The 26,557-nt window shown below is 41.7% G+C and overlaps 1 protein-coding gene across 3 annotated transcripts in view; it reads left to right on the top strand.

Annotated features, from left to right (window-relative positions):
• The window catches only part of zfhx3b (zinc finger homeobox 3b), a 136,096-nt gene that overhangs the window by 82,258 nt on the left and 27,281 nt on the right, over positions 1–26,557 (top strand). For 2 of the 3 annotated variants that reach the window (XM_076109885.1, XM_076109886.1), the window contains exon 6: positions 26,225–26,332. The exons of the other annotated variant lie outside the window; for it this stretch is intronic. In XM_076109885.1, coding sequence (XP_075966000.1) covers positions 26,225–26,332 — 108 coding nt within the window. The remainder of the gene's footprint in view (positions 1–26,224; positions 26,333–26,557) is intronic. 3 annotated transcript variants of the gene reach the window in all.

Below are 26,557 nucleotides of genomic sequence, written 5' to 3'. Positions count from 1 at the left end.
CCCTCGTTCTGTAAATACTGGCTTGCTCGGCCCCCAGGCTGGAAGGCGGGTAATGTCTGGGTCCTGGTTGTGCCAGCCTGTCCAATTGATCTAGCTTAGAGGAGAACAGGGGCAGCATAAATGTCAACGTTGAGTGTTTATATACACAAAGCGACAATAAGAAAAGTGATAAAGTCAATGAGGACAAGTTGAAAGCAAAAGCCTCTCACAATCAGGACGTGAAGCTTTTTTAATGCAGTATTTGGGATGTTTACTCATGCTGAGTTCACCTTGTGTGTGCCCTGTATGTTTTAAGCCCCATGTGTGATGTTACCGTCAGTTATGTCATGTGGGTGTAAATATGCGCCAGATTTTATTTTGCAAACTGGCATACCCATAAATGAGCACACACATAGGTGTCCACTTTGAGAATCAGGACATGTGTGGGTGCGACAGGCTCTCCTTGTCATCAAGCCCATTTTCAGAGGAGACTGGCAGCACATTATAATATTGGTTTCCCTCTCTCTTGTCATTACCAGACACTCTCCTTGAAAGCTGATCCAAAAGATAGACAGTCCATCAGGAGACAGTCATCTCATTTGTACTTACTAAACGTGTTAATGAGTTCTATTTTCAGGCCTTGAGGCTTTTGCTGCTGGTTATTGGAGCAGAGGTGGGGTGAGGTGCTGGATGGCAGGATCAGGAGGAGCTCGGAGGGGAAGGAGGTAATGCAGTTGCCCTGCTGCCCCTCATGTCACTCACACGGAGTGACCACAGCCTCCGCAGGGGCTGTCAGTCAGGGCTGAGGGCGGGAAGTCTGTGGTTCCAGGCAGACACCGCCAGTGGAGGAGAGAATAGATTAGGTGACAAAGACATAATGGTTGTGATGGGTTTAATTATAGCAGCAGTCGTGTCACTGCCATACAGGTACATGAGATGAAGGAGAAACAAGTCAATTTAAGACGATGGAGCATGACATAGTTCTCTTTAATGACTGATTTATATGAGATGCGTTTGACAGAGCATCAAATTAAAGTATAGTTTGTTTTCATGTCCAAAATATTTTCAGTGCAGTTATAGCTAAGTGAGAGATGCATGAGTGGCTGACTTTTCTTATGAAAGAATATGGTGCTGGGTTTTGTCAGCACATACTTTGACAAATACTGTAACTAACACGACTCCAGTGACTCCTTTAATTTGATTACAGTTACAAAGAGCCAGTTGTATGTGTCCCTCATTATCAAACCCACTTTAGTTGAGTGTCTTTGTCAAAGAATGCATACCCAGCACATTTTCTACAATGTACTTATTAGTCAAATAACTTGCATGCTGTTGCAATACGATGCAGATACATTTTCTCTTGTTTGGCTTTTCTTTACCTATAGTTGTCAAATTTTAAGTTCAAAGTTCAAAGTTTTCTGCACGCTCCTTACTTGAACTTCCGCCTAAGGCACATTATTGTCTCCAGCATGTTCTCATCTATGATATTGATTGTAGTGCAAGCATATGTCTAGGAACTACAACCAATAAATTGTTAAACACTGAGATTTCTTCATTTGTTACTATGTTTTGGTATTGGGCCGAACAGTGCAGCTCGCTGTAGAATTAGGCAGCTCAATTTGACCATAGGCAGCATCAGAGAAGAAACAGGAGTAAAGTTTGGCAACTATCGAGTCGAGGCTAGGAAAGTTTTATTTAGCCATTTTTAATAAGGCTGTTTGTGCCCCCCAGAGAGAGCTGGTGGATCAAAGGGCATGATCTGTGCTATGGATGAGTTCACCCTGGGTCCAGCAGAGACGATAGCCCTCGCTGACAGCAAAATAAAACCAGAGAGTGAAGGGTGCCCTATCCTGCAGCACGATGCCCTCACACTCCGAAGGCTCCATTTGAATAAAGGCAGATGAAACAAAGACTGGCTGAAAGCACAGATGTTGTGATTCATTATCTACTCTCTGATAGATAAGCAAGAGTAGTGAACAGACTGTGTGTAAGTGCACATGTGTTGCTCATTTGAAGAAAACACCCTTACATGAAAAAACATACAGACACGAAACACAGGCATCCGTGTTTTGAGTGCATTAGCAAAAAGAGTCCCCTCCAGTGCCTCAACCACATCAACTAAAAGCAGCCAGGCATATGGTAGCAATGAGAGAAGTGCAGAAATAATTCAATAGTGAACCTTTCTAACCTTTACCTGTGGGCGTGAGCACCAGTCATTGATTCACGCTGTGCTTGACAGTACACTACACACCACCTGAGGAGGGTGGGTGAAGAGAAATGGATGAGTTTGCTGAAAAACACGAAAGGATAATATGAGTGGGAGGAAGGCTCTACTGTGTGTCGGTGATGGTGGTGTGTGACATTAGAGGGAGCTTTCCACAGATGAATACTGGGAATTATTCTGGATTTGTCTAGTTTCCACATATATTGCTCCCCTTGCCCCCATGTAGCTGCGGGTATCAGCAGACGGACAGAAATTCTCACACCATGTCGAGTGTGATACCACTATAGTCTACAGTAGGCTGCTATTGGTTACAAAGCACCTTCAGGTCTGGGGCCTGAGTCTTCCAGAGAATTGTAAAACTGACACACAGTACGCCATTGGTTATCTCAGGATATGTGTTGTGAAGAATGTTGTGGTTGATGAGCAGAGCACGTACAGCACGGAGTCTCTTGTCGTGTGGTGGCCACGGACTGAGCAGTCGTCCTTTGAAGGCACTATTTGGTAAAGAAGGGACGTTTTGGGGTAAGATATGCCCACAGTCTGAGTCTGTTTAGCCAGATGTGATCGCCTGCCAAGTGACACTGTGAGACAAAATTGCATTTGTTTTGTGACATTCTTACTGTTTGACTCAGTCAGATTTATGGTGTCCCTCCTGATCCAAATGATGGCCTATCTCTCACAGTCTCTCTTTGTCTGGCTGGAAACGCTGCTCTGTCGCTGCTGTTTTATAAATTGGCTGTGAATGTGTTCTTCCTACTGTCCATTTGGGGCAAAGAAGCTTGGATGAGCATAGTGATGGATGATATTTACGCAAGGGACAATGAATGAGGAGCCTTCATTTACACTGTAAAGGCACACTGAACAGATAAAGTTCCACCATGACCATAAAGAGGGAAAAGGAGTTTTATTGCAACAGTACAAATTCAATCAATTACCAAAAAACATTTTTGTTGGCAGTATCTGAGGTTTGGACCCATAATCGCACCGTTTCATTTAGTCATTTATTTTCATGTACTTTACATGTACGTATTGCTTAATTACTTACTCCCTGTAGAGCTGCCTGTGTTTGGCAAGACATCCTCTGACAGAGACATGGATAGTGAAGAAATAAACGTTTGCACATGTTTATCCCTTGTTGACAGATCTCACAGTGCTTATTTTATACTGAAAATAGCCAAAGCACAGGAAAATAGTTCTTTACTTGCTGTAAGGGCAAAACCAGTTTCTTTCTGTTTACATGATAAGAAAAGTGTATTTATGCCTTTCACACTTTTTTGCATGTTCATTTGTGGATCCCTTAGTATTCTTTGAAATATTTATTTTCACAGAAAACCACATTTGCAAACATGCATACAGTAATAAGAGAGAAGGTAAACAAGTTGGAAAAAGCATGAAAAAACACCCTGACCAATTTGAAGCATTAAGATGAATAATCCACTGTTTTGAAAGCAAGCAAAGGTCAATTTTCATGCTGCTTGCTCCGTAAGCATACAGGAGAGCATATCGAGTCAATTCAGCTGCGCTGCACCGTCAAGGGGGAAGGACAGTCTCCTTTTTTGCATTAGTCGGCTATGTTGGACCAAGTGCTGCTATAAAAACAGTTTCCAGTTTCCACTCAGGAGGCAGATGGTTTGGTTTTTTAAAATGGAAATATTTGTGATGATATATGTTCACTTGAATAGCTAGTTTGAAAGAATATATTGATGTTTGTCCAGAAATACTCAGGTGTGTGATCTGAAATTATGTGATAGAGCAACAGCCATTTCAAAATACCACAACAATATATCTATTCGTTGTATTGTACTCTAGTTTAAGTGTTTGTTACTTGAAGGTACTGGTATTGTTACTTAAAGGCATATGATCATCGGCTCATTTGTGTTTTTCGCCTATTTTTCTCTTTACTTTCTATTACTTTCTATTGCGTGGGGACATAATAGCAAATCCAGGTATTTTTCAGTGGAACTAAGTAAAGAACTGAAAATGATTAACCTTAGCGATGGCCGTGGGTTTCTGGAAATGAGTCCCTCTAATGTATATGGGGAATGTTTCGAGCACTTGGGAAAGCTGAGATGGGGCACATATTTGTGTGCGAGATGTAGAGTGAAGAACACAGTGGATGTGTTTGAATCCATGTCACAAGTCGTTGTTAGTCGAACAGACAGGCCAGCGCTCAGAGGCTTACTTGATTGAAGGTGGCAGAGGGGCCAGAATGGCAGCCAGAATTAGGAAAAATGGGCTGTGTTTTTGTCATGTTAAACCGGCCAATAGAATCTAATTGGATGGAGAAGAGCGAATGGCAACACTTTCTTTGTTTAAGGGCCCTCTGCAGTCACTTTGCAGGACCCATTGTGCATTGACCACAATAGCATTAGTTTGTGCTCTTGTTCTGGACTCTTCTTTTCTCTGGCTCTCTGCAGTCAGCTCCTGTCCGTTCCACTCTGTCTTCACGCTTTACTTCCACGCTCCACCAGTGCTCAAGACGGGACTCAGAAACATGCCCCCCATCATGATTACCCCAACCTCACTCTCCTCCTATCCTGTATTATCCCACCATCACCATACTCAATCTTTCCCGTCCTGCTTTCTAATCCACACTATTAAAAAGATACAGATAGAGAGAGAAAGGCACCTTCTTCTGCTCTGTCTGTAGTCCTGTAGTCCACTTTTGCCCCAAGAAGAGAATCTTTATATTCTTGTTATCAGGTTTAAAGAATCCAATCATTTAATGAGAAATTATTAAAATTGATTGCACCATGAGTTCACAGACAGTCTAGCCACGAGGTCTTGTGAGTGTGCCAAGAATGTAGTCGTAAAATATACTTTTTTTCTGGCTTCATAAAATAACAATGTAACACTTATTCTTAGTTATTTATTTTGTAGCCATGTTTCACTGTCAGACAATACAAAACAGCAGCAAATCTGACTGACTGACTGATTGAAAAGACTTTGACAGCAGCGTAACACTCAAAATTACTATTGGAATATACTCCAATGCTTATAATGATTCCTCTCAAGTGAGAGTTTTTTTGATGTACTTTTATCTATAGATAGGAACCATCTTTGAATTAGTACTTGAGCCATACTACAAAGAAGAGCACTTAGGCTTCATGGTGTATTCTCAGAGCAAGCCAGAGCAATTCTTATGTTGCTTAGTGAACAAGCCTGCTTCTTACTGTACAGAGAATTATAATGCACAAGAAGCAATAATATATCTATGCCCTTGTTAAGATGTAGAAAGTGGATATCAACCCTATATTTCTAAATTCTTATGTCTTGGTATTTGGTATGATCAAGATCAGTTGAATAAATGATCCTTCTGTCACTATCTCCAGCATATCCATGTGAAGATTGTATAACAACTAACCTCATTGTATTTAGTGCACTGTTAATGGCCCTCTGCCTTGTGAAGGTGTAATCATGCGTGATAAAAACTGGGCCCAAGTTACCATCCTACGAGCAATCTTGTGTGTATTAAAGTCAAAGTGTACCTTTTTTGTTACAAAGGTCATTCATAACTTGGTCGCGTTGTTGATGTACAGTGAGAGATATTGATTGATTAATGCATTAAGTGCTCACAATCCATTAGGTTCTGTGAAAGGGACTGGAGGGAAGACTTGCTCTTTCTCTCACTATGTGTTTTCACCTCTCCCTGTTGTTCAAAGGGCATCATTTTTGCTGGCAAAGTTTAAGGGACAAAAGCCCGAATATCTGCCAAGTAATGTATTCAAAAGAATATTGCTTCTCATAAGTGTCAGTTCAATTATTCAGTAAAACTTGACAAGGAACTGCTCTTTCATTAGTCTGCTGCTCATCTTGACCCAAAAAGAATACGTTGTTCATAGTCACCTACTGTAAACAAGCATACTTCAGCATCTGAACGTATGAAAAAGATTTACTGTCCTCTGTGTAGTACAAAGAAAGTGAGATGTTTATTTTGAACATACAGTACCCTCAAAATGATGCCATCTGCCACTTGTCATTGCTGTCAAAAGTGACTACCATTCATTTGAAGTGGAGCATAGATCATAAGTCAAATTCAGTGATGACAAGAAATATTTTTTTCTACCTTGCAACTGTTTTGAGCGGATTTTCAATCTGATTCGAAATGTGTCAGTGTTGACACAGATATGCTTTATTTCCCAGACTTTGCGTCACTTTTCAGGATGGTTTCCAGAACCAATGAGAGCAAGGGCCACAGGGTTACTGCCTTACTACTTAGGGACAAGAAATAGGAGACCTTTATCGCCTGGGCCCTACGCAGGGAAGCCTGTGAAAGAGGCCTGAGAGTCAGTCATTACCTTAGAAACATGGGCTGCATTAGAGATTCATAACAGTGTGCCATCTCTGCGCCTTTCATCTCCACCAGGGCCAGCTCCATTAGGATCTTTTATCTTTGTGCTGATGGCTGCTCTTGATAATGGTGCTGCCGAGAAATCCCAAAAAGTAAAGACTCACCTCTGACACTGTTGGCCCTCCATTTCTTCAAGTAGAGTAGTACATCAGAGTACAATAGAAGATATATACACTCTCATGTGCAGTCTTAAAACCAGATTTTTTTACTTTACTTCCTCAAGAAGTTGATGTCCATTACTAAAGCTCAGTTAGTGGTTTGTGGTTTCTCCACATCAAAGCTGTTGCTGTCCCTCTCATGCCCCACCACCTTTGACACTGCAGCCTGATCATTGTTTTGTTCACGCAGACAAAAACACAAAAAAAAATTGAATTTGTATATTTAGCATTTTCTTTGTTTATGCATGCTATGCATCAATGTGTCTCTGATACCCACACGACTGGTAACATGTTCTAAGGTTAAGGTTTAGTAAAATATTGGCATACTTCTTGCTGATGCCCCCGTGAAAATGCATTAACGATATCCCATGCAAAGCCTTATTGAAAACTTCGCTTTTGGGCAGACAACCCCAACTGCATAATGGTATAGTAATTCATGCAAGCCAATGTGTTTCAAATGTTACAGTAATTATGAAAAATATTCTTACTTTTAGCCTACATAGCCGCCGCAGCAGAGCAAATCTCATTTCCAAGGCAAAGCGGAGGAAGGAATACACTGAATAATCATTGTGTTTAATGCTCTGGTCATAATCCCAGGTTTTATGATGGTTTTCTAATGATTTTCTAATGATGTTAAATATTAGTAGAGAGTACAGCCATAATTTGAACACAGCAGTCGTTTTTTTCAATGCTCTATCAGCACACTCGATTGCAACTACAATGAATATTGCACTGGGAATGAGATTTAGGAGCCATCCCTTTTGGTGTTTTATTTTACTGTCTCCCCGTCTGCCATAAATCCTCATTGCTGTGCGCTTGAAGCCTCCGCCCTTGCCTGCCTTCCCCAGGTGGGAATACAATTAGGTGCAGGGGCCATTTCATTCAGTGCCACTGTCTGTCCACCGCAGTCATTCGTAAAAAACGCTGGAGCTGTCCCACTGGAGAAAACAGTGGACTCCTGGGAAATATAAAAAAACAAGGAAAGAAGAGGGAGAGACACAGAGAAGGAAACAGAGGAGAGATGAGCACAAAGACGGGAAAAATCTCCAGAATTGCTGTCAGAGGAGATACAAGCTCGGCCTCTGATGAGTGACAATTTTTAGCAAAATATGTATTGGAGACAAAGGCTTTGTCTCCTTCCTGTGCCTTTTCAATGAATTACACCTCTCCACCCCCTACCCCCAGCTTTTTAATTAAATGGCTGCAGCTCCATCTCTCTATCCGTAGCTCCCCATTACAGAGGCTAGATAAGGGATTGCTATCTGTAGCATGTTAAGAAAGGCTGCTGGGCAGCCAAGCCTCATGAAATTTGTCACAAGATCTCATTTTCCTCATTGCCAGACGTGATGCTTATAATTGATGTGGAGGCAGCAGTAATTTATTGGCCGTCTGCAATTATCATCCCCTTCTAGCAGGGGGATGTGACTGCAATTTATAAGTGTGTGTATGTGTGTGTTGTTGGTGTGTCTGTGGTTGGGGGTGTGACATTGTATCGTATGAATTAACGCAAAAACATGTTTCTCCTTATCACAGGGTTTTGTGTGTGTGTGTGTGTGTGTGTGTGTGTGTTTGCCACTTAAGAATGCAAATTAATGACAGGCTCCATATCATAAACAATGTGGGGCCTGTAATGCAGCCACGTTCAGCTGAGATGTCGTGGCTGTCAGTGCGCCAGCTGGACTTTCACACACAGCCGGGGGGTGGAAGGGCAAGCAGAAGCCTGGGAGGTGAGGGGGGTCAGAGAGGGCGGGGCAGGGGGCCAGAGGGGGCTGGTGGCGCAACCCTTTGTCCACAGCTCCTCCTTATGTCTTCAGGGTTTGTTTTCACATAGTAAAAACAATGACAATGGGGGTAGATTGTTAATAATATGCCGTCTGAATAGTGAGACGGTCAGACTTAATGCAGGCAGTCATTTACGAGTGTATTTCAATGCAAAAGTGATTCCTCTAAAAAACTTTTTACTGCCATATTCAGAAAAGGAAATGCAAATTGTATCCAGAGGCTATTTGCCACTATGATACTAGTGACAAAGTGAACTGAAGTAATAGTGGGTAATAGAAAGCTTCTCACTGTGTAAAACACACCTGCAATGATTCCAAGACACCTCCTTAAATTGGGGTATATGAATTTATCAGTGCTGTTCAAACCAGGAGTCAAAAATAATACATTTTCACATTGCCAATATGATCTACAAAGACACTGCATTAATAAAATCTGCATTCATTAACATAGGAACATCATTAGTGGTATCAAGACAGCACTTCAGCTAAAAATAATAGGTGATGTATGGCTTCTCTGAGGGTAATGTGAACTCACCAGCCTGAGGTAAGTGTTGTCCACACATTAGTAGTGATGGCTGGGGTCTGTTTGCACCATGCACAATGTATTTTTATTATAGTGAGTGACAGTAGAACATACTGAATTTTCTAAAAATGAAATAAACTTATTTGATAATTGATACTTGCTAGAGAAATGGATGTTAACAATTGTGGGGGAAAAGATTCAGATTTTATTTTCACAGACAACATCACCATTAACACCCACACTACAAAGGCACTTTAAGGGAGGAAGTCTCATGTTCTGTGCCACATTCTTGCAGTGTTTTGCACTCTTTTATATGCCCTGCAGATGAATAGCAGGTTTAGTGGTGCACAGATTTTCCTGTTGCATAGCGGTGAGCTCCATGGTCAGAGCGGTTTGCTGTCATGACATACTGGGTAAGAGAATGAGGAAGATGAGGGCTGTCACGCCGCAACTCTGAGCATGCTCCCTTTGTCTGGGGAAATGGAACCTGTTTGTTTTGTCTACCTGCACGCCTGTTGTGTGCAGTTGCCAAATTAGACTTTCAAATCAAGAAGCCAGTGGGAGACCAAGACTCTAGTTTTCTCCTTCCCTTTAATAATCATCCCTGTTTACTCTTCAGGGAGTCATCTTTATATATTTTTTTTCTTAAATGCGCCCTCTAAGCCGGGAGAGTGTCTTTAATAAAGCAAGCAGGCAGAGCGCCATTCTAACATGTGAATTGCACAGGAGAGAATTGAGAGATGGAAGCAATAGAGGATCACCGGAGGAGGGGGGAGAGGGGGCTGCTGCCGCTGCACCCTTCATGCTATTATCTTTATGGCATAGCAAAACATGCTTCAGGCAATCAGCATGAAATTGTTAATTGCTCAGCCCACTTGTGTGTTGCTCAGGGGACAGGGGCCTTCAGGAGGTCCTGCATCGAGCGAGTAAGGGTTGTCCGACTAACTGCCTGCACATCTGCTTTGTCACACGACACATAACACTGTCCAACAAATATGTTGTCTCCTCTCAATGACCTTCACAGAATTGCTGTGGCCATCACCAGAGGCATGTTCCACAAAGTGTATTTAAGAATTATCTATTGCTACAATAGCATATGTAATTGTTAAGCAGGTTTTGTTAACAGTGGAGTGGGCATAGACTTAGCTTAGATTGTCAGAATGATGTTTGATCAAATGTAAGGCAAGAGTTTAGGCTTTAATATACTGTATATAGGAAGAGTGCTGTGTGGGCAGTCATCATTGACTTGCCTGTCTGAAAATGCTTTTTTCCCCTAAAGATTATATGTAAACACAATTTAGAGACAGAAAATCCTATTTAGATGGTTTGTACATTTCTATGGTTATCTGCACTATACTTATAGTATTAGTATAGTGCTATACTGATGGTTTCAGGTGAACTGTATTTGTATGGTGGCCTTAGTAATGTTATTTTTGTTCTGTTTCCTCTGAAATATAATGTGTGATGCCTTTTGGTTAGGGAGCCACAGATGCAATGAACACTGTATGAGATAGGAGTCAGAAGTGAACGAAACCAAACCCCTTTGCAAAAAACAAGTTTTATTTTAGATAGATTCAAGAGACATGAGGATGACCATCACAGAGGGCAATATTGTCTCCAACATGATTCCAAGAAAACAAACGCAGCTCCCACCCATGTTCCATGTACTTCTCTCACCTCTTATGAGATGACTCAGAGGAGGATATGTACTATAAGACATCTTTTCAACACCACCCCTCCCGTTAACATGCTCAGTCGGAACATAATGCCCCTCCTCCTTGGCTATCAGTTTTGTTCCTGTTGGAGGAGAGTGAGAAAGAGCAAGGTTACACAGGGCGTCATATTAATGGGGCCTGTCATGCGCGTTGATCGTCTTAGGCGTGGAGGAGGATGAGCGCTCAAAAGGTGTTGTCTTCAAATAGGATTTCTGCAAGTGAGACATCCTCGTTGGGTGATATCCCCCTCAGAGCAGCCACTTTCTTATAGAATGATCTGTTATTAAGCAAATGAAGTGCTGCGGGCCCAACGGTAAATCCCTCCACTTTGTCATGGTGTGCTCTGTTATCACACCCTGCTCCCTCATTCATTCATGATGTTCTACCCATTTCACCATGTTATACCAGGGCACATCAGCCTTGTATTTGAAGCCAGTCGCCCCTTTGGAGCATGCGGGACATAAGGGGGATCCAAATTGTAATCAATGACTCTTTAGAAAGGTGCATTGATCTTATATAAAAAAGGAAGTTTGAAACTAAGCAGGCTTTTTTTCTGAGTAAAGGCAGAATGTGAGATACAAATATGAATGGAAGGGTAGGTCCCCTACTACATATGAAATGTAATGATCAGATTCCTCCATTAATTTAGGATCGTTTTTTAATACAACTTACTCCAAAAGTGTAATGTTTTCAGATGCATTTACTTTGAATGATAATTACTTGAGAAGCAAGTAGTTATGCATGTTGATACAACTCACATTTGTTAAAACTCCTGAACTTTTTGAAAAAGACAGGAATGAAGTGCAGTTAGAGTGTCAAGTTACAGCATGTGTGTCAGATCAGTTGAACTTTCTTTCTCCCAGTTTGTACGTTGCACCTCCTGTGTGCACCCTTGGACTACTCTTACTAGTGGCCAATCAGAGAAACGTTTTGCCCGGACACCCTATCATCAGCTCAATCAGTCTACTGTGCAACGATCCCAGTTTAAGGAACAATTAGGAAATCCCTTAATGAACTGTGGTTTGACGTGGGCTTTTTGTCCTGGCCACCCAGATACATGATAGAGGAGAAAGAAGGGGCGATAGTAAGGGGGCGGGGTAGAGAGGGGGAATGGCAACTGCTAGACAGGAATTGATTGCATTAATTGATATGCCAATATGTAAGCTTGTTACATCCACCATTGCTTAGGATGATGGCTAACAGGTCCTGCTGATCAATGCAACCAATAAAGGCTTCATCCATTAATGAGCAATGTGGTAATTAATGTTATCCCTAAACCAATTACCTCAGGCAGTGCATCTACAAGAAAGCGCAGCAAATAGTCCAACCAGGTTATCTCTGTTTTACTCTTAGCAATTTTCTCATGCTGCCTCTTAACTGCTCTGTGAGTTAAAATGGCTGTACGGTTGCACTCCCAGTCTATTCACAGCCCAATATATATATATAAATTGACATATTGTGAAATTGAAAATACATTTAAAAAAAGAGTCAAAAAGAGTTAATGTTAATGTCTTGAAGTTACAAAACCAGCTAAGTAAAGCTTCAAATTCTAACCTAATCCTCTTCATCTTGTTCCTTTATATGGGGATTCATGGTTGTAGAGCTATAAGTTATTGTTGTCGTGAGGATCCTTCTTCTTTCTCTCAGTCCTCGATCCTCTTCTTCTCAAATGCTATCTGTACAGTAGACGTAGAGGTACAGAGTCAGAGCGAGGTGTCAACTGTTCATGCAACAAAACCATTAACCGATAGCACAGATGACTGTACTATAACAGACACATTTGTTGGCCAATAACTCCAGACCCATGTAATTATTACACCTCTAATTATACATGTTACATGCAGTATAGTTTGCGGTGAAGAATGTCTGTAGTGTGTCTCCATAGCCACAAAAGCCTGAATGTCTTGACAGTTGGAACAAAGAGCAAGCCAGACAGACCAAGCCGAGTAACAAACCACTGCTCCCTCTGATAGACACACTGTCTGTACATGAATAATAACAGGTTTATAAATCAATCATATTGTTGTATGTTTTAAAGTGAGAATTGTCTTACCTGGAGTTCATTACCTCATTCATTGCTCAACATTTCCATTCATCTCATCCTCTTATGATGTAAGTAAAACAGGGTTTTCTGCATTTCAGTCCACGTCTCTTGTTAAGGAACAAAGGAGAAGGTATAATGTGTCAGTTGGTGCATACCTTTAAGTCTGACTTTGGAAATAATAGAGTGTTAAGTAACTGACATTAGGTCCCTACTCTCCATGTCTTCCTCTGACCATTTACAGTAAATGCTTTTCACTCGTTGACCATTACATGGCGGCTGCAGTTGGTTTCAATTAATAATGGAAGCTTGTCTGAAAAATGTGTTTGTTTAGCTGTGTAAGGCACAAGCATCACTTAAATGTGTTAATGTAATTGCATATTCAATAAGTAACACCTAAAATGCATTCATGTATTAAACACTTATTTCTGACCTTGTAGGAGAGAGCTGCATTGAATACGTAAAAACAAATATGTTAATGGTAAGGTTCATTTCTATACTCAAGTATAAAACAGACTTGACAAAAGAAGAAACAGAACTAAGTATGAGATGATGACTTATTAGTTAGTACAAGACCTTTACACCAAAATCCAGTTTATGTAATGGCTGTTGCAGAAGTGTAGAAAGGCCCATCTGTCTCACACCCCATTATCTGAAGCCTTAATCGGGACTTACAGCAGGGCAGGCTAAATAAACAGTAAGTAAGTTGTCTTGGGTAGAGGAACGTCAATGCCTGCAACTTGCTCAAGCCTTTACTCTGAATAGTTCTGTATTGACCCCTCAGGACCCCCCGAGAATTCCCTAATTGAAAATTAATATTGAATCAATGCCGCGGGCCATTTGCATATTGATTATAAACATCCGGGAAGGCACCAAGTATGTCTTGGATCAATAGGGCCCTTCTGCAGCAGGCCGAGTGCACTACATCACATGGCAGCTGCCTGCTCCTGAGGTTAATGACTGCTGCTTGTTAAGGAGCTCTTGTCAGGTAGAATCCAGCCGCAGGGTCTTTCTGCCAAAGTTGGCAGCAGGTGAACTGTTGAGGGTAGAAAAGGAGGTACAGATGGAGAGGATGAAGGAAAACCCGTTAGTGTTTAAGCTACGAAGAGAACAAGTTTGTCTCTGCATTAGGTGTGTTAGTGACTTGAAAGCATCATTGTTGCTTTTTACCAACCTGAGTTTTTACCCGCTTTTTGTACTCTGTTATTTAGTATTTATGCCTTAGAATAAAGTTGTTCTCTATACTACAAGTTTTACTGAAGTTTTGACCTCTTCAGACATTTTCCCTTCTCTATATGCACCTTGGAAGAACATGAAGTTGTGCCAGAAACCCCCACCAAGCCTTGGCACCCTAGCATTGAACCCTGACCACTCCGTAGCACAGACCATAAAATACTACAACCATGTGTGTTGTACTGTATGTGTGTGTGTGTGTGTGTGTGTGTGTGTGTGTGTAAGAGAGTTTAAAGAAGGTAGGCTGATCAAAGATAACACCAACCATTCCCAGCCCCCGAAGGGAGAGAAAACAATATTAGGTAGATCAAAAAGGCCCTTTTTAATTTGAAATAAAACTTTCACAGCATTACAAGACATTGGAGACCAAGAATCCTCTACTTTAAGGCACTGATTAACATTCAACACATACATTCCTCTCCTAAACTCTCCATAATAGTTTCCACATGTTGAAGAGATGTAAGTGGTGGAGGCATGAGAGAGACGGGATGGCAGTGGAGACAACTGAGAGAAAAGGTTAGATGCAGTTAGATGCTTTGCTGGTAACCTGAGCATAGAGTCCAGCAGAAACCTGTCTGGCTGGTTTAGTGGGAATGTTGAAACCTGGTTAAACTAACGGGGCTCTCTAAAACCGGATGATTCTCTGAATCCACGGGAGACAGCAGACCTGGTGTGAAGCACATGTGAAAGCAGCTTATCCAGCAGTCTATGAAAGACAAGGTCTTGAATTAATGCCTCTGTGCAGACTGTGTCCATTCTCACCCTCGACACCCCCCACCCCAACGCACACCCTGCATTGGGAGCTAGGGTCTGGGAGTGGAAAATGGAGTGCTGGGCCCAGAGAACCACGCTGCATCTGATTGCTTCATTACAGGCCCTTTCATTGACTTGGTTGCACTGAACTGATGAACTGAGGCAGTGGACAAGAGCACATAATAGGAAGAAATGAATTCTTATCACAGCCTTCTCAGGAGGCCACTGGTCCTGGCTGCATGGAGCCAACAGAAGCCATGGCTGAATGGAGAGGAGGGGGCTGTATCTGGGCCCTTTCATGAGCCAAAGCAGGATCTACTGAGGACATGATGGAGCTTTAGGATGTTGGATCAGTACACAGGGGAGGGACCATGAATCCACAGAGAGACATATTTTTTGTTGGCAGCTTGTTTTAATGATTAGTTTGGTGATTAGTGTTTGCTTTCTCCTGGTAACTGACACCCATGGCATAACATTTTTTTTTCAATTATTTATTCCAGCAGTCCTCCAGGGACAGACATCTGCTAGTTAGAGTCCCTGCTTTAGGCCCCATAGCAGCACCCAAGCATCAACCACTGAGATGAATAATTAATTTTGTACCTTACCGGGCTCTCACCCCTAACTCGCCAACCTCTGGCTAATGAGTGAGAAGAGTCTTCTGCAGCAACGACAATAACAGCACTATTATAAAAACGACAGCAACACTAACAACCACAGCCATGAATACAATAAAAATGCAAGATATGGTATAGCACAGCACCAATTTAGCAGCAGGATTGGTCTCCATAGGGGTTGTTAATCCCTGACCATGCCTTAGCGAGGCTACGGACTCCGCAACTCTGACCAACCTGCTCATTTCCATGCCTACATGCACAGTCAGCACTGCACTGAGGAGGAGGCGGGTAGAAAAGCCATACGTTTTACGATTGCTTCAGACCCCTGCATTAGCATAAGCGTTTCCTGTAAAAGTAAAAGTTACCTTAAATGATTTGATGTTGTGTCATCGTAATGTTCCACAAATGTGCATAAATTGAAAATGCATTTAGTGGAATCTGCTGATAAGCCGGTCAGGTACCACACGTACCTGCCAGTGCTCTCTCTCCCCTCTGCCTCCCGGCTTCCATCAAATCTTCCCCCTCCCCCTCCTGCTCATACCTGTTCACTTGGCACAAAATGGATGCTGCAAAGCCATTTAATTGGCCTCCACTTCAGAATCCAAGGGCATTTGAAATGTCTCTAATAATATCTCTTCCCCTACAGAGCTGTTCTTAACAGTGTTTGGGAAGAATGTACTTTGTTGTAAACTGCTGTCTTGCTGCTAGTTGACATCAGACAGTCTTGGTGCTGATCCTATGATCTCTTGGCCTCAGTGATTGCTACTGGGGTGCCGTGGGTTTTCATTTTGCTTATTTTTTTTTAAAACATGGGGTAAATGTTACAAGAGCAGTATGAGACATACTCGTCATTTTGGTCATTTAAGAATATCCGGCCCGTGTTTTAGCCACATCATCAGTTCCATTTTGTTCCCTTGCCTGTCTCTCCCTCTCCTGTGGCTGAGCCAAAGATAACTGAGAAGCAGTGTTTGACTGTAATCACTCCAAGTCTCTTTCTCTGGAGAGCAGCACAGCGGGCAGCACGGTTCCACCCCTCTAGGAGCTTTCAGCCCACTTTCACAGTATTATGACATGTTCATGAAGAATCAAGCAAAGACAAGTTTGCTTACATACGTGTTCTGCACAAGCACATGCCTTTAAACGGTATAGCTTTATGTTGTTTGGATAGATCTATCTTATAATAATCAAACCGTAGTTAGAAAGAGATACGATTTGACCCACCATGAGAGTGATTTGGATAACCTTTACAGCAATAAAAGCAGCTGTCATGCAGGGTGCTCTGTCAAGTGTTATTCCGAGGCATTTTTGAATCTCAGGTAAAATTGAAAGCCTAAAGCAATTAGGCATACTGATTAGGTTCGGATTAATACAGGCTGGATATACCACTGAGATTAGAGGGATAACTAGTTTAAATGATGGTTGAGTTGGTCCATTGCATCCCATCATCTGGCTCCGAGTCTATTTCGTAATTAAGGCAGTAAGGTGTGTGTGTATAATCAAATAAATAAATGATGCTGCCAGAATTATGTGATAATAAATTAATACATTACAAGAAGTGAATAAAGGAGCGGCTAATTGCACGAGATGAGTCTTTTTCATTAGCCTTTTGAGAGGAAATTTCATTATATGCATCACAAGCCATACTGCCAGCTGAAATCCAGTTTTAAAAGTATGCAAATAAGAATTAAGTATTAAGTTAGGAGAAAACCATAAGAGTCGTTTGAATAGACATCAAGATGTGATTTTGTTATCCAGTTCTGAAATAAACCTCTCTTCACTCCAGAGAGTGAAAAGTAGAAGTCAAAGGAAGAAGAGTACAACACTGATGCCTCATAACCCAGAGAAAGGTGCTGATAATATATAACTCTCTGAGTAAATGTTTTGATTTCAGTTTGGATTGAGACATAAATATGGACATATCTGCCTTGATAATATCATATGAATACATCAAAGGTTTATCAACTCGCAAAGAAAGGTGATCTATTCTACTATTCTTGCTCACAAACTAAAATAATAAGTATTCGACATACTTACGATACCTCGCAGTATTGATATTCTGTTTTGTTCGGTTTCTCCATACCTATTGTCGCAAGAAAAACATTAAGTTGGTTAAACACATCTCCAATTATTGCACTGCAAAGTTGGTTGATTATTTTGTACATAATTACAGTGGAAAACAACCTGCCTATTGAGCCTTTAATGGCAGTAATACCGAAAGCAATTACCATTACTTTGCTGCTCACACTGACAATAAAGATTTCTCTAAATTTAAAAGATCCTCTGCTAAGGCTAATTGTGTGGGGTCTTGTACAGACATCTGGTTGTACATCATTTGTAAGGACTAAATGCTGATCAGTTAGGAAAGCCTCTACAAGCTGTGTCCTAAGTGTGTGTTTTTGGGACTGCTCTGCTGCCGGGGAGTCTGATAGGTCTTGAATTATTTATCTATCAGGCTGCTGGACGGTAGTCACGGCGACCTAGGCCCCGTAGTGGTTGTCTGGCGACATCTCCCTCCAACAGTAGCCATTAGCAGAAAGGGGTAGGGGTGCTAATGAGCAGGGTGCAATGTGCATGGGACCAGAGTTTTCTAACCCTTCGACCCTTCCTCACTTATAGACCCTCCTCGCCGAATAAAGACGCACGAAGGATTTACAAAGATCTGAGTGCAGAACTTTTTAATTAGGGAAGAAACGAGGTTAGAAAACGAAAAGATTGAAAAAGAAAGATAGAAACAACCACCCGTTTTCCTATTAGGGAGAAATGTCAAGCGCGGTGGTGAAGCAATAGTCTGTGTGCATCCCTTTGTTGTCCTCCCTGACATTGAAGGCTAATTTTTCATGGTTGTTTGAACTGGAAAATGAAAGAGAGGTTTGCGATTATTTCCTATAAATGACAACACAATCGCATTACGCTTCAGTACAAACACAGAGAGGATATTGCCTTTTCATATTTCATGTGAAAGTAATGGATGGGCTATGCAAAGAGGAACAGAAAGAAAGACAAATGGTGAAAGAAAGCTCCCTGTGTTTGATTTGTATTAGAAACTGAATGGATAGAGGTAGCAAGAGTTTTTTTTTTTCAATAAGTGGTAGCACTCTCATGGATGTTTTAAAGTGCCTGTGCAATGTAATCATTGGATTTCTTTAGCAATTAGCTATGAGCAACCAGCCGGGGTGGTTGTTAGAAGAAAAGTTGCCCAGTGTATCCACTGCTGTTTCTACCAGAAAAAAATATATATCCATAGTGAGGTCCCTACACACACTGTCTCCAGGTAAATCTGTAAAAATAAGCGTACTATATAAATAAGATAAAACACCAGCCCACCATCCTCCACCTCTCCTCTCAACTGTCCTGAAACATCTAAAACTTAGCAGGCTGTTAAACACACATCAATAGTACCCTATATTTTGAATAAAATTGATTAGCAAAATCGGTATTCATAACCTTGTCGGATTCTGTTTTATCTGGGTGCACGCTTTCATAAACAAACATCTGGTTAAGCCCTGGGCTGTGGATGAAGACAGGGAGGCAGGATGACCATCACGGAGAACGGCAAACCAGCCCACTCTGGCGGGGCATGCTAAGAAATGTGTTTGTGTACTTTAAGTTTACAAAGATTGAAGGACCAGCAGGAAAGCCTCTGAGCTGGCAGGACTCATTTAAATAGGACCCATGTGGGAGCCGTGAGCCGGACTCCTAACACGCGCCAAGGTAGGCGCTAGATATATCCAACCACGGCAACATTGATTTTCTGAGATAATACCTCCACAGAACAGTCCAGAGGCAGATGGATGCACTACAAAGGTATGCAAATGGTGCATTCGATAAATCGACAGGCAGGAATCTTTTTCAGACAGTCCACTGTACTGGTCTGCAGTGCCTAAAAGGAGAGATAAACAGATAAGTACCTGTTAATGGACACACACATACACAAGTGTGCACACTCAGACAAACATACAAGCACCTGCCTGTACCTGGGAAAACCTAGATCGATACTAGAATTTCATGTTAGGCAGAACCGCTTCAGAAAAGCACATCAAATAAATCCTGGGTCTATCCAGCATTAGTATTTAAAATGAACATACTGTTTTTAATGTGGCATGCTTTATTTTTTATTTTCTTCAAGAAAGATTTTTGCTCTATATTGTGTGTATAATAACGAAACAAACTGTGGGTATAGTCATATTCAGTGAGCTTATTAGTCAGATATGAAACAAAAGCTGCTGGGTGTATGTCATATATAATAGATGTGTGCTGTCTTGTTAAGCCCAGCAGGCTGTATGTGGCTGTGTCTCTGTGGAGATAGGCTCTGAAGCTCGCTGTACCTGGTAATTAAAGAGAGTTTGTGGCAAAAGCCAAACATCAGGAGAGATGAGCTATGAACAAAAGAGCTGTGACAGTTTTAGGTTATGTGATTTTTGTGTCCCTTTTTCGCCAAATGAAAAATCAATACATTTTCCGGGTTATACATATTCAGAGTGTCCACCATGCTTCCGCCCTGATGGAGAGAGGGGTGGGGGACTGTGGGCTAGAGTGGGGGGAGTCGCCTGTTCGCCTGTCATAACTGTACCATCGCATTTTCCAACCCACTGGTGAATATTTCAGAGTTGATGTGATTGCCCTTCATGACAGCGGTGATGCTTTTTCCCCCCCCCATCTCTTTTCAGACAACCCTTCAGCCACCCCCACACTCCCGTCAACCCACCCCAATTCTGTTTTGTCCCTTTGAATAGCTGCAAATAGGTGAAGGCATTGTAGTGTGAGCTGGAGGAAAAAGAAAAAGATGCATTTATAAAAGGAGGTTGATTTAAGAGGAGGCAGCAGTGGAAGACAACAAGCATAGATGCATGGCGGGGGGGGGTGGCAGAGAGGCAGAGTGACTCTTTGTGCAGGACAATGTCCCTCAGGCAGAGTAGATGGGAGAGCAATGCCCAGTGATGTTTTTGCCCCATATCCAGGCTTTTAGCCCACCATCCTAGCAGGGAAAAGTACAGCCTGCATCTTCCATTGTGGACATAATATGTACTAGCAAGCGGTCATCATCTTGGACATTCAAGGAAGTCACAGTGTGTGGTGTGTGTGTACGTGTGTGTCTACTGGGACAGAAGAGTGAGCAGTCCCTGAATGCTCACTCCCTGTGCAGCCACATTAACCTAGATCCTCCTCTCCTTCATCACTCAAGTAAAACACAAAGAGAAAAGAACTAGAGCGGCACTCACTTTATCCACTTTATTTGCAATGTATCTAAACATGCCATTATCACGAGAAGTATTTCTAATTAGTATTATTTCCCATGAGATAACACGTTAGGGAATGTATTTAATACATCACATGGTGCTTAATAACAGTTTCTAACTTACTGAGTATCAAGAGCACAAAAAAGCAGCCACGTTAATGTCGTTTCTTTTCTGTGAAAGAATACATGACTTCTACGTGTGACTCTTTGTGACCTGAATGCGGTGAGTGTTTCCTTTAAAGTTGTCAGTGACTTTGAAAGGCAATGGGGATCAAATTAAGTGTTGTGTGGAAGACCTATGGGGCTGGTTTGATGAGCAGGCACCACCTGGAGAGCGGTGGAGGAGGGGAAGCCACGATATTGTTCTAAGGCAGTGTGAGCTATCACTGCTGTTTGTGATTAACTTGCCGTTTAAAGTTTTTTTTAGTTATTAGCTGCCCTAACCTCGTACCCCTCCTCCATCTCCTGCACCTCCTCCTCCTCTCCCCCTCCTGCCCTCAGCCCCATGGAGACACAAAGTATTCATTCACATTTAGATCCTGAGGTCACAGCAGGGCCAGCAGGGAGAGGCCAGCGAGTCCCCCCATAGACAGGTCAGGAATCTAACACGTTACTCCGACCAGCAGCGCTGAGGTAGCCTACTCTTATTTCTTTTCAAAATGTGAAAGTGTGTGGGAGCGAGAGCACGAGTGAGAAAAGAGTACAGAGGCAGATACACTTTCATTTGGTGTGTGTGTGTGTGTGTGTGTGTCTGTGTGTCTGTGTGTGTGTGGCAGGTCTTGTGTTTGTATGCGTTTTCTGACATTTTACTACATTGATTCTAATTGGCAATAATGTGTATTTTACTACACTTTCATTCATTTTAAATATTTTTTATTTGCTTTTTTGAATGTATCTCTAAGTTGTAGTTAATATATATGAATACATCTGGAATACATAAGGTTGATTAACACACAAATCAGCATGTTATTTAAAAAGCATTTTTTTGTGGACACATAACACATTTTAACAAAGCTTTGTAGCGCAGTGGCCTGTATGGTTACTGATAATACCATGTTGTGGTTTATTGGGTGTTCATAAGCAAAAGCCCTTCTTGTCTCTGGCTCGATTGTGGCCGTGTTTTGCTCTGTTGTGGTTTTATGAGAGGTAGCTTATGAGGGCATAAGGAGGTAGCTTTTGTCAGTGAGTGAGTGAGTGTGTGTGTGTGTGTGTGCGCGCGTCTGTGTGAGTGAGGCGGAGGGGGTTTCTTAGGGGTCGTAGTGTTTTCCTGTGTGTTGTGCTTTAAAAGGGGGGTCTTGTGTATGGGGCGCAGAGGTGCTGATATGAGGAGCGTACAATGCATGAAAGCCCTCAGCATGGGTCCTGTGTCTCATTGTCCCACGGTACCCTCCTGTCACTTTCATTTTGCACCCTCCAGTCCAGAGTCAGGCCAACTTTGATATAAGTAAAGGGTGCAAGGGATGATGGGGGGAGCAAGAGGGGGATTTTTAAAAAAGTAGGGGAGATAGAGTCTGTGAAGTGTGAAATAAGATTGCTTTTTATCCGACAGTGCAGCGTTAAAGAAAAGGAAGCTGTCCAGCCCTGGATAAAGCGGGGGGAAGCACACCTCTCTGATTTACAGTGCGGTTCTGTGAAACCTGGTTAAAATTATAACAACAGCCACAATAATCAAAATGAGAGTAATGAGAGCTTAGACACACAGCTCCACACAAGAGCCCAGAGAGAAGCAGAGCTCAACCCTACTCAAGAGCCGGGGAGAGGGAGAAGCACAGCTCAGCCCCCGCGCTGCTTCTCCAGGACTTACGAAAGCCAAGAGAGACAGACAAGACAGTGTTGTTGACTGAGATTCTGTATATATGCAACAAAAGAGAGCAGACTGTCACTGCTGTTTAAGGAAGACTGGAGCCATTCTCAGGTAGGACTGCAATTCTGTAGTTTAAGAAAGGCAGTTATCATCATAGCGGTGTATTCTGCTGAGGCCAAGGATGGAGGAGGAGCCTGACCTAGTGAAAGATATCTAGAGTGACTATTATTACTTGCTTCTGCTCTTCTCTACAGTCTGGGAAGGAATACTGGAAAGTGCAGTGGTTACTATCAATTATTTATTAGGCCGTTTGTGCTTGTCAGTCTGATTAGCATTAGTGTAATCACTGCTCTTCAGGGGAAAGGAAGGCTGCTCTCTCGCATCTGAAGGTAATCTTGCCGTTTTCAGTGTCTCATCTTCACCGGACGCCTCTTGCATAGCATCTGCTTTTGTCATCTCCACACATTTCTTCCCTTTTCCCCTTCCCCGTGTGTTTCTGTCTGTTGCTGCTCGGCCCCTTCTCCCCCCCCCCCCTCCCCGCACCTCATTAATGTGTGTGAGCAAGTTGCTCTCTCCCAGCTTGTATAGAGTGACACCTATGGGCCTGATTAAGCATCTGCACTCACTAGCAAAACACAAGAGGGGAAGGCTGCTAAGTGTCTGTATGGTGTGTGTGTGTGTGTGTTTGTGCATGTGCGTATGTGTGTGTGTATGTGAGTGAGTGTGTGTGTATGTGTGTGTGTGTGTGTGTGTGTGTGTTTGTGCGTGTGCGTATGTGTGTGTGTATGTGAGTGAGTGTGTGCGTATGTCTGCGCGTGTCTGTGTGTAAAATGCTGGAACAGAGAGCCTATGGACTGTCCCCACTGAGTGAATGGCAGAGCAAAGCTGATATTTATATGCTCAGAACAGATGAGTGTAATCTCTGTGTCGGCAATGGGCTTATTCAGCTTGCATGATTAGATTAATGGAACTGTTTCATATCATTGTATTAGGATGGTTAATGAAGACAATTAATTAGAAGACAACCTTCAGGCTATTGTCCTTAACGTCTCTCAGATTTGGGTTAGAAATGGCCTGCTGCCATAGCTTTGAGTGTTTCTCCTCATCTATTTTCAGAGTTAATCTTTGGCTACAGTTTTAGTGTCTCTTTCATTTGCATCCTACTCTTAGGCCACTCATGACCTTTCATTAATTATGGTCGGCCTGGCTTTAATCATTCTGTAATACCGTTGAAGATGAGATGAGGAATAGGCAAAGCCATTTGCCACTTAAAGATGCAATACTGCTCCTGGAATTAAATGTCTGCATTTCTGCATAAATCATGGCCGATGCTCTGTGTTGTGTGTGCTAAAAGTGTCATAAACGTTGATTAAACATCTAAATAAAGAAGTCTTGAAAACAGGAAGACATATCAGTGCGCAGTATGCAGGAAGTTGGGGGTGGGTAGAGGGAAGATAAACAGAATTAGAATGTTGGCTGTCTATCACAGTAATGTTTAAGCACAACGTGTGTATTAATGTGTAGGTGGGGAATTAGTCTCACTACAAGTGTCACATAGCTAAGAAATTACACCTTGCCCCATTTTTTAAAGGTGAAAAAATTTACCTGCGGATTATTTTGTAATCTGAGCACCTATGCAGCTGTACAGTATCCTAATTCTCACAGAGTTGCGGATATTTATGCAGGCAGGAGTTAGATGGGATTTTGGGACTCAGTAGGAGGTCTCTGGTTTTCATGGAATGTTTAAGATCCACCTCACCAGCACGGGATGGGCTGCACCGCATGGAAGTCATGGGTTGCCTTGGAAACATCATAGAAACATGGTTGAAAATAAAAGAGTAAAATGTATTCATGTGGGTGGGATCCAGAGAACACTTAAATATGCTTTTTTACAAGGAGTCAGTCATCCCTTTTAAATATTTGTATTTAAACACGGGATCATTGGATCACAGCATTAATGTGTAACAACACAATACATGCAACAATCGCTCGGCTCAGAGAGCTGTGTCCTACAGCATTGCTATCAGCGAGCAGAAAATGGAAGATATCGCTCTTGTCCTGCCAGTAATACAAATCCCATTGACTTTCATTGTTTTTAAACTTAATAACCCCCATATGCATGCATAATACAATTGTATACGTTAATGTAGCCATAGTGTGTATTCGGTCAACCTTTAACAGGCAAGACCATTTTATATGTGCCTTAAAAATAGCACGCTTGTTGTAGATATTTTGTAGATATTTTTTCGGCCTACAGAGAAAAAGACAAAGTCAATTTAATTTCACATACACAGCAGAGAATGAAATGTCAAATAACAAAAAAAAACTATAATTTTCCATGGTGTATTTTTCATTAATAAAGATGACTTACTTGCATAAGGCATCTCTATTTACACATTTAGGTGGGAATTGTTTCTGAATATATTGTGAGTATAAGACTTCAATCCATCAGGTTTGTGAGGAAAGCCATGTGGTTCAGAGATGTAGAAGCATTCAAAGTGTATCTGTGGTAATGAGTCATACCAGAGTTTGAGAACACTATGTCAAAAGTATGTATACAATGTATGCAATGTTTCACTGACAGGATAAACAGTGACTGTTGTGGATAATGTAACGTCATAAAAGTGGTTTTGGCTGTGGGTAGTCATGTGGAGTGCTAAGATTGGATGTGTGATGACTACAGGGCTGAATACTTGAACAGGATATTTCAGTAGCTGTTGTAGCATTGTCAATATATCAATAGCTCATAGAGTAGAGACCTGAGCATGAAAGCATTTTCAAAAGAACATTTAAGTACATTTGCTGAGAATTAGCTGACGTGTGTAATAACTGATAGGGCCTATTGACTGCGGCCTAGTTTACTGTTGTCAAATCAATGCTATTGCATGCAGGTCCCACTACTTTTAAACAAACTTAACAGGCAAAGGGGATGTTCAGGGGGCACTGGAGGGAAATAAACAAGATTGATGCCCTTTTTACTATCTGTTTTTGCTATCTTTCCTCTGTGTGTTACTTACAAATGGCGTTATCGGATATCTATTGTTTGGACTTCAATGCTCCTAAATGGCCTGATATATCGAGCTGAGGCTTTTAAGGTGGTTACAGGGGACTTCTGTCTTTGACTTGGCATCAAAATAAAATGAATTGTGGCTCTGAAAGTTTTAAATATTTATGATTTTCTTTCTTTTTGCAATAGTAAGATATAAGAAGTGAAATGAGGCTTGTGTAGGTAAGTGAAGTAGCAGATTGCAGCAGGATAGTAATGAATGTTTGTGTTCATGTGTGAGAAAAAGAATGAGGGCTTGTCTACTATAAGGTCTTCCTTTTTAAGGTAACTGCTCAATTATTTTTCCATCTGCCCACTTTAGACCACATGGGAGGTTTTTTCCACAGTTATATGTCCACAAATAAACGGTGGAAACCATATTATTGGCATGGTCTTGAATACATGGAAAAATATATTTGCTCTCAATACAATATACAATACAATACACACGTAATAATTACAATAATTATAAGAAAATATCTAAAATAATAGTTATAATAATACTATTAAATATTTGCCAATAATCTTCCCTTATGATATAACTCTGATTTTATAATTATTGTCAATACAAATTTCACAGTGATGATCAGACAGCACAGGACAGAAAGCAGATTCTGCCCTCTTTGTCTGCTAGCCTTGCAACTGTGTGTCAGCATATGTAATTGTTGCAAGCTCCTATAGAAAAAAACGCTGCCGTCCCTTTAAGTGCTTCCACCAATTCTGATGGCGTGGTGATTTACATATCCCATCCTCCCTCCCCCTTCAGGAGAGCTGAGTGAGGATGTGGAGGCTGCTAGTGAGACCACCACAGACCAGGAGGACCAAACCAAAGACAGAGAAAGTGGGGGGGAGAAGGAGCTCACCAAAGGGACAGGTAAGGCCAATATTTACACCACACACATTTAGGAAACTATTCACAGGAAACATGTGGCCCTGCACTTGAATGGTGTTGAACAACCAGACTTTTATCAAAATACTGAGAGCCTTTTTAAGCATTAAACACTCTCTCTAAAATACTCCCACTTTCATGCTGCAGGTTTCCAGCCATTAAATCCCATCAGATACACTTAGGATAAACTATCAATTTAGATGACATGTT

This window comes from Anarhichas minor, unplaced genomic scaffold, assembly GCF_050575085.1.
Source record: "Anarhichas minor isolate MPS153535 unplaced genomic scaffold, ASM5057508v1 ptg000042l, whole genome shotgun sequence".
NCBI classification, from domain to species: Eukaryota; Metazoa; Chordata; class Actinopteri; order Perciformes; family Anarhichadidae; genus Anarhichas; species Anarhichas minor.
The sequence above is the reverse complement of the archived record's forward strand: the minus strand, read 5'-3'. Positions and strand labels throughout refer to the sequence as shown.